General features: G+C 42.3%; 1 protein-coding gene across 2 annotated transcripts in view; it reads left to right on the top strand.

The window, feature by feature from the left end:
* The window catches only part of LOC111959890 (SH3 domain-binding protein 4-like), a 113,782-nt gene that overhangs the window by 68,757 nt on the left and 32,496 nt on the right, over nucleotides 1-12,529 (top strand). For both annotated transcript variants that reach the window (XM_023981727.2, XM_023981728.2), the window contains exons 2-3: nucleotides 1,863-2,089; nucleotides 2,258-4,647. In XM_023981727.2, coding sequence (XP_023837495.1) covers nucleotides 1,966-2,089; nucleotides 2,258-4,647 — 2,514 coding nt within the window. In that variant the 5' untranslated portion in view covers nucleotides 1,863-1,965. The remainder of the gene's footprint in view (nucleotides 1-1,862; nucleotides 2,090-2,257; nucleotides 4,648-12,529) is intronic.

Raw genomic sequence — 12,529 nt, 5'->3', positions numbered from 1 at the left:
GAAAGGGCCTTCCCCAAACTGTTGCCACAAAGTTGGAAGCACAGAATTGTCTAGAATGCCATTGTATGCTGTAGCGTCAAGATTTTCCTTCACTAGAACTAAGGGGCCTAGCTCGAACCATGAAAAACCATTCATCACTCCACAGAACGTGTTTCCACTCCTCCAGAGTCCAATGGCGGCAAGCGTTACACCACTCCAGCTGACGTTTGGCATTGCGCATGGTGATCTTAGGCTTGTGTATGGCTGCTTGGCCATGAATACCCATTTCGTGAAGCTACCGACAAACAGTTATTGTGCTGACTTTGCTTCCAGGGGCAGTTTGGAACTCGGTTGTGAGTGTTGCAACCAAGGACAGATCATTTTTACGCGCTTCAGCACTCGGCAGTCACGCTCAGTGAGCTTGTGTGGCCTACCACTTCGCGGCTGCACAGTTGTTGCTCCTAGACGTTTCCACTTCACAATAACATCACTTACAGTTGACCGGGGCAGCTCTAGCAGGGCAGAAATTTGACAAATTGACTTGTTGGAAAGGTGGCATTCTATGACGGTGCCACATTGAAAGTTACTGAGCTCTTCAGTAAGGCCACTCTACTGCCAATGTTTGTCTATGGAGATTGCATGGCTTTGTGCTCGATTTTATACACCTGTCAGCAAGGGGTGTGGCTGAAATAGCCAAATCCACTAATTTGAAGTGTGTTCACATTTTTTGTGTGTATAATAAAAATAAATAAATAAATATATATATTATATTTCCTGAACTTTCTTATATKTCCTAGATATAGGGACAAATCACTTCAAAACCTTGTTTCTTATGATACATTTTTTGTCATTCATGAATGTGTTATTCAATGCGTTTCTCTGGGCTATAGGAAGTAAAGGCCAAATTCAATATTTTTTGGGATTACTACACGGGTCCTAAAATTCCATATCAAATAGCTTATTTTGTAATGAAGTTTCAACATTTCTACATGCCTTGTTACATTATTCAGTTATGTTCTGTGTAGAATAAGAGGTGATGCAGCCCAGACTCCCAGTGAGTTCAGTGGTTCCTCAGGACAGTATGAGAGGTTGATCTAACATGATGCAGCCCAGACTCCCAGTGAGTTCAGTGGTTCCTCAGGACAGGCTAGAGCTAGCAATGAGTTATTGGAGCAGCCACTGTGCTCTAGCACTATAAGGGGACATGAGTTGTGCTGATAGACAGACTTCATCCTCTCTCAATCAGTGGACGATGTGAGACTCATTTGACAGAAGTGCCGAAAGTAACAAATTCTACTACCTAACCGTTGTTCATGTTCTATTATTGGAAAAAGTACATACGTTTTGGTATACCATGCAACTACTCTCAGGACGACCTGTCTTTTTGGTATAGTTTAACAGAATGTAGAATTTCAAGATTGTAGACCAAGGAGAGATGAGATTAAGACAATTCAGTGTCTATAGAGTTTCACACGAATGTCCAATAATATTTTTTGTCATTCTATAAGAAATGATCATGCATTCTTTGGAGTCTCACATTGAATGTCCTCTCCACCCACCTCGAGGAAGAGAACTTTGTGTGTGCAGGAATTACGTGGTCAGACACAACTCTCACACACGCTCACACACACTAGGGACTAGGGGTGTTTTTCTTTCACTTGCCACATTCAAATTCCTGCCACATGTGAACCTTGCAAATATCTGGGGGATATTTACATCCTGTCAGCATTTGGTAATCCATTATTTGTTCCTCTTGATTATATTAGTGAGCAGGTTGCAAGTCTGATTTATTTTTCTAATCAGAATGCATCTGGCCCATTTAATGAGATTGTCAAGTGTAGCTAAAAGCTAATTAAATCCAGTTTTTTCTCTCTCTCCTCCAGACACCATGGAAGGCTGTTGATGGCTAACTCTGCCTTTGGCTAACACGTAACTCAGGAGAGCAGCATGAACACATAGGTTGGGTGTACAGGGAAATAACCAACAATGGCCGCCCATCGAATCAGAGCGACAAACAACAACATTGCACTGCCGCGCTGCAAGTCAGAGGGGACACTTATTGACCTCAGTGATGGAGTGTCTGAATCCAACTGTCTCACAGATGTCAAAGGTACGCTATGAGGTTGATTATTATGCGTTAATTAACTGCGTAAAAAAAAACGTTTTACTCGTGTAAATGTACTGTACATGTATATGACTACGCTAAACCTTTATGTTGAGATATTTGTCGTAATATTGATTCTCTGATTTCCTATTGTTTTATGTTCTGTTTTTCCAGTGCCTTCTCCCAGTGCCTTAAGACTGGATGCCACTGCCTCCTTCGGCACTGCCAGGGAAGTCGTTGCTATTAAGGATTACTGTCCCTCCAGCTTCACCACCCTCAGGTTCTCCAAGGGAGAACATCTCTTTGTGCTGGACACATCGGGTGGAGAGTGGTGGTACGCCCACAACAGCACTGAGATGGGTTACATCCCTGCGACATACGTCCAGCCCATCAACTACCGGGACTCCTCATTCAGTGACAGCGGTATGATCGACAGCCTAGGAGACTGCTCTGTTGAGGAGGGAGCCAAGGAGCTGGACCTCCTTGYAGATTGGKCCGGGGTGARSCTGAAACCRACTGCCCCCCAAAACGGGAACCCCTTTGCCCCCCATCACCAGCACCTTAGCCGTAGCTCCACTAACCCTTTCCTCAACGGGGCCCTTCAAGGTTCTTTGGATCAGAACAGTAATGAGAACAGTAAGTCAGTGGACCTTCTTCTTTTTGACAACCTAGCCCCCTCTGTCCCACCAAACTCTACCAGCAGTAGCATCAACATCAACGGCTTTGGCAGCAGCATTTTCGATCTGAAACCCATCAGCCCCAGTTTGGGAGTGGGCCAGATGTTACGCAGGGACAACCCATTCTTCAGGAGCAAGCGATCCTACAGTCTCTCAGAACTTTCAATCCTGCAAGCTCAGAATGACGCCCCTCAGGCATCCTCAGGTTTTTTTGGAGGCCTGAAAGCCCCTGCACCTGAACAGTTCCAGAGCAGAGAGGACTTCCGGGCGGCGTGGCTCAATCACCGCAAGCTAGCCAGGTCCTGCCATGACCTGGACTCCTTGGGTCAGAACCCAGGCTGGGGACAAACACAGCCAGTGGAGACCAACATTGTGTGCCGTTTAGACAGTTCTGGAGGGGCCGTCCAGCTTCCAGACACCAGCATCAGCATCCACATCCCGGAGGGCCACGTGGCCCCTGGAGACTCCCAGCAGATCTCCATGAAGGCCCTGCTGGACCCACCGCTGGAGCTCAACAACGACCGAACAACGACCGTAAGCCCTGTGGTGGAGATCAAGCTCGGCAACATGGAGACCAAAACCACAGTCACCCTTGAGATGAAGGTGTCCGTTGTGGTGAAGAAGGAGAGCAGGCAAACGACAAAGGTCATGTGTGTGAGGAGTGACTGCAAGGAGGGGCCCTACACACCAATCCCCCAAGCCTATATGTATGGGGACACCATCCAGGTCTCTCTGGATAACCTTGAGCCCTGCATGTATGTGTCTGTTGTGGCCCAGGCCCAGTCAGTTGCTCCAGAAACCACTGTTTGGGACAACGTGGTGAAGAAGGTCACCCTGGGTGTCTATGGTCCCAAGCACATTCACCCATCCTTTAAGGCTGTGGTGGCCATCTTCGGCCATGACTGTGCCCCAAAAACATTACTGGTGAGTGAAGTAGGGAAGCAGGCCCACGCCACCCCTCCAGTGGCTCTTCAGCTCTGGGGGAAGCACCAGTTTGTCCTGGCAAGGCCCCAGGACCTTCGGGTTGGTYTTTACTCCAGCATGGCCAACTATGAGGTAAAGGCCAGTGAGCAGGCCAGGGTGGTTAGGGGTTTCCAGGTCAAACTGGGAAAGGTTAGCCGGATAGTCTATGTGATCGCCTCACGCACTGCTGATGATGTCTCAGATTTCACATTACGTGTCCAGGTCAAGGATGACCAAGACTGTATTCTCGCCCAGTTTTGTGTTCAAACTCCAACACCTCCACCCAAGACCGGTCCACAAACATCTGTGCAGAGGCGCTTCCTGAAGAAGAAGGAACTAGGGAAAATTGTCTTGTCCCCTTTGGCCATCACTACCAAATACCCTGTGTTCCACGACCGACGAATCCGCAACCTGAAGTTTGGCAAGTTGATCAAAACAGTCATCCGTCAGACCAAGAACCAATACTTACTGGAGTACAAAAAGGGGGATTACTTTGCCCTTCTGAGCGAAGAGAAAATCAAATTGAAGGGACAGTTGTGGACTAAGGAATGGTACATCTGTTACTATCAGGGTAGAACAGGGCTTGTACATGCAAAAAATGTTCTGTTGGTGGGGAAAGTAAAACCCATTTACTTCAGTGGGGCTGAACTAACCACTACACTCTTACTGGATCAGATCCTGAAGCCCTGCAAGTTCCTGACGTACATCTATGCCTCTGTGAGGACTATACTGATGGAGAACGTAGGAAGCTGGAGGGCGTTTGCCGATGCCCTGGGTTACGTTAACCTACCGCTCTCACACTTCTMCCGTGCAGAGCTGGACAGCGAGCCTGAGAGGGTGGCGTCTGTCCTGGAGAAGCTGAAAGAGGACTGCAATAATACAGAGGGCAAGGAGAGGAAATCCTTCCAGAAGGAACTTATGACAGTAAGTTAGCATTTCCTTTCAACTATTATTCAGTCAGAAATGGGTGCTTTTGTCTRTCTTTTTTTGTTTGTGTGTTTCGTCTAGTGTGCAACTTTTTTGTTTGTCTGTTTCATCTAGTTGTCTGCATGCTTCAGCCCCTTATCTACTTACAGCTGCTTGAGGCTATGGTCCAGTGGGCTAATCCTGTTGAGYGTGCAGTCAATAAGTGCTGTGTGGGCATCGACATCTAAGGAGTTGTGGAGAGCAGCAGAATATTTTGGCGTAGTCCAACCCCAACCGTCTCTTTCTTGTATATCACATTGAGTTAGAGATGTGCTGCATTCGTAAATCCAACTGAGGGCTCAGCCTGCCTAGATAATGCTCTGTCTTCATTTCTTGTGTAAATCAAAACCTACCAGAAAACAACAGTACTGTCAAACTATGTTTATGAAAAAGTGCCTGACTTTTGTCATTGATTGATTTTTGGAAGTCATATTCAGTGTTCTGACCATTGTAGAGGGTGTGGTGAATACTATTATGTGACTTAACATGATAAACTCAGACACACTGAAGAAGAGATACATAGAAACGTCTCTACTAGAGGTCGACCCATTTTAAGATTTTTCAACGCCGATACCGATTATTGGAGGACCAAAAAAAGCCGATACCGATTAAGCGGACAATTTTTATATTTATATATTTGTAATAATGACAATTACAACAATACTGAATGAACACTTTTATTTTAACTTAATATAATACATCAATAAAATCAATTTAGCCTCAAATAAATAATGAAACATGTTCAATTTGGTTTAAATAATGCAAAAACAAAGTGTTGGTGAAGAAAGTAAAAGTGCAATATGTGCCGTGTAAGAAAGCTAACGTTTAAGTTCCTTGCTCAGAACATGAGAACATATGAAAGCTGGTGGTTCCTTTTAACATGAGTCTTCAATATTCCCAGGTAAGAAGTTTTAGGTTGTAGTTATTATAGGACTTTTTCTCTCTATACCATTTGTATTTCTTATACCTTTGACTATTGGATGTTCTTATAGGTACTTTAGTATTGTCAGCCTAATCTCGGGAGTTGATAGGCTTGAAGTCATAAACAGCGCAATGCTTGAAGCACAGCGAAGAGCTGCTGGCAAACGCAGTAAAGTGCTGTTTTAATGAATGCTTACGAGCCTGCTGCTGCCTACCACTGCTCAGTCAGACTGCTCTATCAAATCARAGACTTAATTATAATATAATAACACATAGAAATAGGAGCCTTKGTTCATTAATATYGTCAAATCCGGAAACTATCATTTACCGTGGCTCCTTGCTGCACTCGCATAACAGGTACTCAGCCTGCCACGCGGTCTCCTCGTGGAGTGCAACGTAATCGGCCATGATCGGTGTCCAAAAATGCAGATTACCGATTGTTATGAAAACTTTAAATCGGCCCTAATTAATCGGCTATTCCGATTTAATCGGTCGACCTCTAGTCTCTACTGCCCCTTTCAGAAAGTATCACTATGCTCCCTGTTCTCTTTGATAGCTGAGATTTATGTCATGCTGTAACAGTGACATCGATATTATGCAAGACTGTTTCCCCTCAGATGTGTTTGAGATGGGAGGCCACACACAAGACATAACTATTGGTGTCATTACTTTTGACATTTTAGTCATTTAGCAGACACTCTTATCCAGAGCGACTACCAGGAACAATTAGGGTTAAGCATTTTAAACATCTGCATTAGTCAGTCATCACTGTCCCTGTTGGTAACCCTGACGTGTCAAAACTCTTAACACTGTGGCCTTACCCCACTAGACCAGAAACCAGCTAGTTTGGGCCTGACTTCAAAACTTTCCCGTAAACCCAACCCTTTGTCTGTTTCCCTTTCTCACACTATTGTCTGGAAAGATGTTGGTCTCAAAATAGTTTTGTTCAGAATTGCCCAGGATTGCCTTTGGCAAAATTGACAACAGGTCCCGCAGTAAGTTTCTACACAAACCAATATTGAAAGAAAATTATATATGAAGTCTTTCCTTCCCTCCTTATGTTTCAAAGTGTTGACAACATCTAAGAGATGTGATATTGATTTGATAATCATCAATGTTGTCATCTGCGTGTCAATTTCATTGAATTTTAGATGCACTGCGTGTGTGCTATTTGAGAATTCTCACATACTTAAAGTGCAAGAAAACTTCAGCCTCCCTCACTCTCTGTACCTCATAATACATTTTTCAATAACATTTTTTAAGTCCCTTAGAAGTCATGGACTTAAAGAGGTAAGCTGGAACATAAGCTATAATTTAAGTTGGGTTGTAAACACCAGTTACAACCATTTATAGACATGGGGGGAGCTTCAGTGTGGAGAAGAAGAAGAACTTAATATAAAGATGTGTCCATGGTGGTGAACAAAAGGCCCAATTTCTCAGGGCCCTGTTTAATTCAGTTGTTTGGTGTATACGTTTTAATTATGTGATACAATCAGCATTAATAGTTGATGCGTTTTCCCTTTTCATATGTACATAGAACATCTTGGCAAATAGGATGTACCTCATTGGATGGATCTTTGGAAGCGATGGTGCAGCAACCAATAATACTGATGTTATTACAGAATTCCAAAGTATACACAAAACAAGTGACATGCTTATACCAAACTCCTCCAGCCTTGCATTCATAGAATGTACAATTCCTGATGGATGACTCCCAAAGACCTTAACATTCACTCTTTTAGTTTATTTATGGCAAATATCGCAGCGTAAACAAGTTCACACAATGTTATTTGGTGCTTATGCAGAGTGGAAATGGAAAAAGTGAATCCACTTCCTTCCACTGAGAGGATGTTAGTCTTATGAGACTCCACTGAGTTAGCCCAAGGTACAAGGGAACTGAAACTTGCAGGTTGGATATTTGTTAGCAACTGTGTTGTCATCTACATGTCAGTCATCTAGCAGASACTCTTATCCAGAGCGACGTACAGTAAGGGGGCATACAATTTTTTTAGCTGGTCCCCCATGGGAATTGAACACACAACCATGGCTTTGCAAACACCATGCTCTACCAACTGAGCCACACAGGACCCATCAATGTACATGCATCTTTACTTGTTAGGATTCATTTAATAGGTTAATCCAATGTAGGTAATCACTTTTCTTGTGTACACAACAATAACAAAACTGTTGTTGCTTTTTGCACCGTTGTATTTCAAGAGCTTTTTAAATGCATAAACGAGCAGCCATTTTAAGAGAAGCATCTTGTGTGTGTATCCCCCAAGATATTACATGTCATACATCGTGGTGGGCCTCCATTGTGGTCTTCCGAAGCTTAGTATGTGGCTGTGAATTGAATTACCATCTCCTACGTCTCTCGCCAATTAAGTGTTTTCACTGACACTGAAAACAATTCTTCCTGACTTATTTGCATGTCATATGACGGAGAGCTGAGAGTGTATTTTTAGATACAAAGCAAATCAAAAGGGATTGTGTGCGCCTCTGAAAGGGAGATGACAGCCTTTGTGCTCAAGCATCTGAATGCATGCAGAGTTTCTCTCATTGTTCTGGAAGAAAGGAATTATCAGGTATTATCATGGGACTATACCCACTCCTCTCAAATAGAGAGATTCCTCTGTGTTAGACATGGGACTATACCCACTCCTCCCAAATAGAGAGATTCCTCTGTGTTAGACATGGGACTATACCCACTCCTCTCAAATAGAGAGATTCCTCTGTGTTAGGACATGGGACTATACCCAATCCTCTCAAATAGAGAGATTCCTCTGTGTTAGACATGGGACTATACCCACTCCTCTCAAAATAGAGAGATTCCTCTGTGTTAGACATGGGACTATACACTCCTCTCAAATAAGAGAATTCCTCTGTGTTAACATGGGACTATATCCACTCCTCTCAAATAGAGAGATTCCTCTGTGTTAGACATGGACTATACACTCCTCTCAAATAGAGAGATTCCTCTGTGTTAGACATGGGACTATACTACTCCTCTCAAATAGAGAGATTCCTCTGTGTAGACATGGGACTATATCTACTCCTCTCAAATAGAGAGATTCCTCTGTGTTAGACATGGGACTATATACTCCTCTCAAATAGAGAGATTCCTCTGTGTTAGACATGGGACTATATCTACTCCTCTCAAATAGAGAGATTCCTCTGTGTTAGACATGGGACTATATTCTACTCCTCTCAAATAGAGAGGATTCCTCTGTGTTAGACATGGGACTATATCTACTCCTCTCAAATAGAGAGATTCCTCTGTGTTAGACATGGGACTATATCCACTCCTCCCAAATAGAGAGAGAATCCTCAGATTTTCTCCCTCTGCCTCCCCCATTTTACCTTCTCTGAGTTAGTGGAACTGCATTGCCTGTAGTAATTGCCTGTTGAAGCATAATCCAATTAATTAGAAACACTTTCTATATAAAAAAAAGATGGATAATGAGTCTGCGTATGATAATAGCGACCACCAATTGAACATCACTGCTAAAGCACAAAACTGCAGTACCCATGCTAAATCTATATCTAGCAGCAGGCCAGTGAACTAAACTTTGTTTTAATGAAATCTGTGATGCCTATGGGGTTACCTTAATACCATGTATGAGAAAATATGTTTAGTGCATTCTGTTAATTTTGCATGTATATTTCATGCAAGGTTCCAGCTATGATATGCTTTTGTGATCTAACTAATTTGCCCATGACTGATTTTGTAGGAGTTTTGCTGTGGATGTATTTTTCAGAGCTACGGTAGTAAAGTACTAATTATATTCTATTTGAGTCTTGTCTAACCTACATTTGAACCAAAACACCCTGATGTTTATCCTGATAATTGAGCTGAGCAGACCATTATTTTTCTGGTAAGTAGGCTACAATCCTCCAGGCTTTTCCGAATAAGCCCCCAGATTCACTGTAGACTTTAGCAATGAAATACAGAGCTCCTCAAGGGCCCTGCCAAAAGCCTAACGGGTTGATGGTACGATGGGCTATTTATTACAAACACAAAGCCTGAAGCAAGCTAAGCAGAAAGATTGGAATGCRCCACTCTGTCACATCAGATATCCTTTCAGCAACAATACATTGCAACATTGACAGAACTCAAAAATATATATTTATTGCATATTTTTATCATCTACATACTTGCCCGAACAGATGAAACTGTGGTGGACTACTGTACACCTCAGCAAAAATATATATATATATTCTGGCACAGAACGTATGACAGAAACTAGTCATGACCCTCATAGTGGTGCAAATATTGAGACTGATTTTGTTTGTTTGCAAATCATTGTACTCCGAATGAATCCAGTGGCAGTTTTTTTTCTCATTRAACCCACTGAGAAGAATGCCACATTACTTCTCTTTCATCTGGAAGAGTAAAGCTCTTTTGAAGCAGGGCTTTTGGAGATACGTTCCTTTTACCCAGAGCTTGGCCCTCATCTGTCAGTCATGCCGTTCTCTCGTAGCTAGCCAAAAGGGGTAATACAACACAAAAGTACTTGATCCAATATGATCCCTGCACTGGGCAGAGTTACACCTACCCCAGCTTAACCTGCACTCAGTCATTATTCTCCAATATCCATGAGTCAACAAAGCTCAGTAGTCTGGGTCAACATAGGTATTAGGCTTGGGCGGTATACCTTATATACCGTATACTGGGGTATTTGGAAAAAGCCACGGGATGGTTTTTCACTAATGTCAATTTCGTCAGAACTATTTCTTTGAAGTGTTTCAATAAATTTGAATATTTGTAGCTAGTTTTTAAGTTAATGCCTGCAGACAAATTGCACAATAAGTTAGGGGATAAAGCATATTGCGATCTTCATTTCACAGGTCACATTATTTTACATTATGAAGTTTACCATAGTTCCCCAGAACAGTTGAGCCATTCACATGTTTGTTGTAAAGAGCACAACAAGAGAAAGTGGGAGCTYGTGAGTCCATAGCGTTCTATCGGCGAGTCTCTGCTGGTGAGTCCATTGTGTGCTATGCCGGTAATACTATAAATCCCAGGATGGCAGAGGAATGGTATGAACATTTGGATACTGCCCAAGCCTAATGGGTATTGAACAGGATGTTTCTCAAGACAAATGTAATCGGCCACTGCTTTTGACACACGTGTATTTCTATTTATTAGGGATCCCCATTAGCTGTTGCCAAGGCAGCAGCTACTCTTCCTGGGGTCCAAACACGTTAAGGCACTTACATTACATATAAAACAAAAGTTAAAACAGTACATCATATAACATTATTACACCACTACATATCTACAATACAAAATGTATAATACCACCATACAATAATATTACAATGTACGTGTGTGTGTATATGTGTGTGTGTCTCTTCACAGTCCCTYTTGTTCCATAAGGTATGTTTTTACCTGTTTTAAAAGTAATAATAATTGTATCTAATTCTACTGTTTGAATCAGTTACCTAATGTGGAATAGAGTTCCATGTAGCCATGGCTCTGTGTAGAACTGTGTGCCTCCTAGTAGTTTAAACCGGCAGCTTGGTACATTTTAGCTTGTCAACACTTCTTACAAAAACAAGTAGTGATGAAGTCAATCTCTCCTCCACTTTGAGCCGTGAGAGATGCATATCATTAATGTTAACTCCCCATGTACTTTTAAGGGCCAGCCGTGCTGCCTTGTTCTGAGCCAAATATAATTTTCCTACTTCCCTCTTTGTGGCACGTGACCACACGACTGAACATTAGTCCAGGTGCGACAAAACTAGGGCCTGCAGGACCTGTCTTGTTGATAGTGTTGTTAGGAAGGCAGAGTAGTGCTTTATTATGGACAGACTTCTCCCCATCTTAGCTACTGTTGTATCAATATGTTTTGACCATGACAGTTTACAATCCAGGGTTACTCCAAGCAGTTTAGGCACCTCAACTTGCTCATTTCCACATTATTTATTACAGGATTTAGTTGTGGTTTAGGGTTTAGTGAATGATTTGTCCSAAATACAATGCTTTTATATTTTCTAATATTTAGGACTAACTTTCCTTMCCACACATTCTGAAAATAACTGCAGCTCTTTGTTAACTTGTTATGGCTGCAGGGGGCGTATTGAATAACTGGAAAGAGGTGCCCATTTTCAAACGGCCTCGTACTCAATTCTTGCTCGTACAATATGCATATTATTATTACTATTGGATAGAAAACACTCTCTAGTTTCTAAAACCGTTTGAATTATTTCTCTAAGTGAAACAGAACTCTTTTTACAGACCATTTCCTATCCGGAAGTGAGATTTCCAAAAGCGATGTCTCTCTTCAAGAGCTTGTCTATAAAAGGGCATGTCACTTAGGACTGTAGAAACACGTCATACACCTTCCCCTGGGTGTCATGCGGAAGTGAGAGCAGAAATGACTTGATTATCTCGTTCTGGGATTGAATACAACCTCTTGGAGTGAGAAGTGCGCCATAATTTTTGGGGGGAAGGCGCGAAGTTGGATCTGGAGTCGCCTCCTGGAAAACCGTCGTTATAGGTGAATATGATCTCCGGCTTCGATTTTATTTGATACATGTCACAATATCATCCTAAAGTATGTTTTTTCAATATAGTTTAATTATATTATTGAAATTTATTCTGGACTTTAGACGTGATGCGTCGCAAGAATTAGTTCAAGAAGGAGAGGTTCTGTCTCTTATACACATCTAGATGTGTATAAGAGACAGGGGAAATAGTTCGTTCTGGATCCAAATAAAGACGGTTCTGAACAAAGGACCCCTTGGAGAACATTCTGATGGAAGATCAACAAAGATAAGGACCCAATTTTGGATACTATTTCATATATCTGTCGAACTGTGCTATCGCTACCGTTTGACTAGAATCAATGCTGCTGTGTGTTAGCTATTGTAGTAAGCTAATATAACGATATATTGTGTTTTCACTGTAAAA

This window comes from Salvelinus sp. IW2-2015, linkage group LG36 (assembly GCF_002910315.2).
Source record: "Salvelinus sp. IW2-2015 linkage group LG36, ASM291031v2, whole genome shotgun sequence".
In the NCBI taxonomy this organism is placed as follows: Eukaryota; Metazoa; Chordata; class Actinopteri; order Salmoniformes; family Salmonidae; genus Salvelinus; species Salvelinus sp. IW2-2015.
Note: the sequence above shows the minus strand (reverse complement) of the source record. Positions and strands in the feature narration are given on the sequence as shown.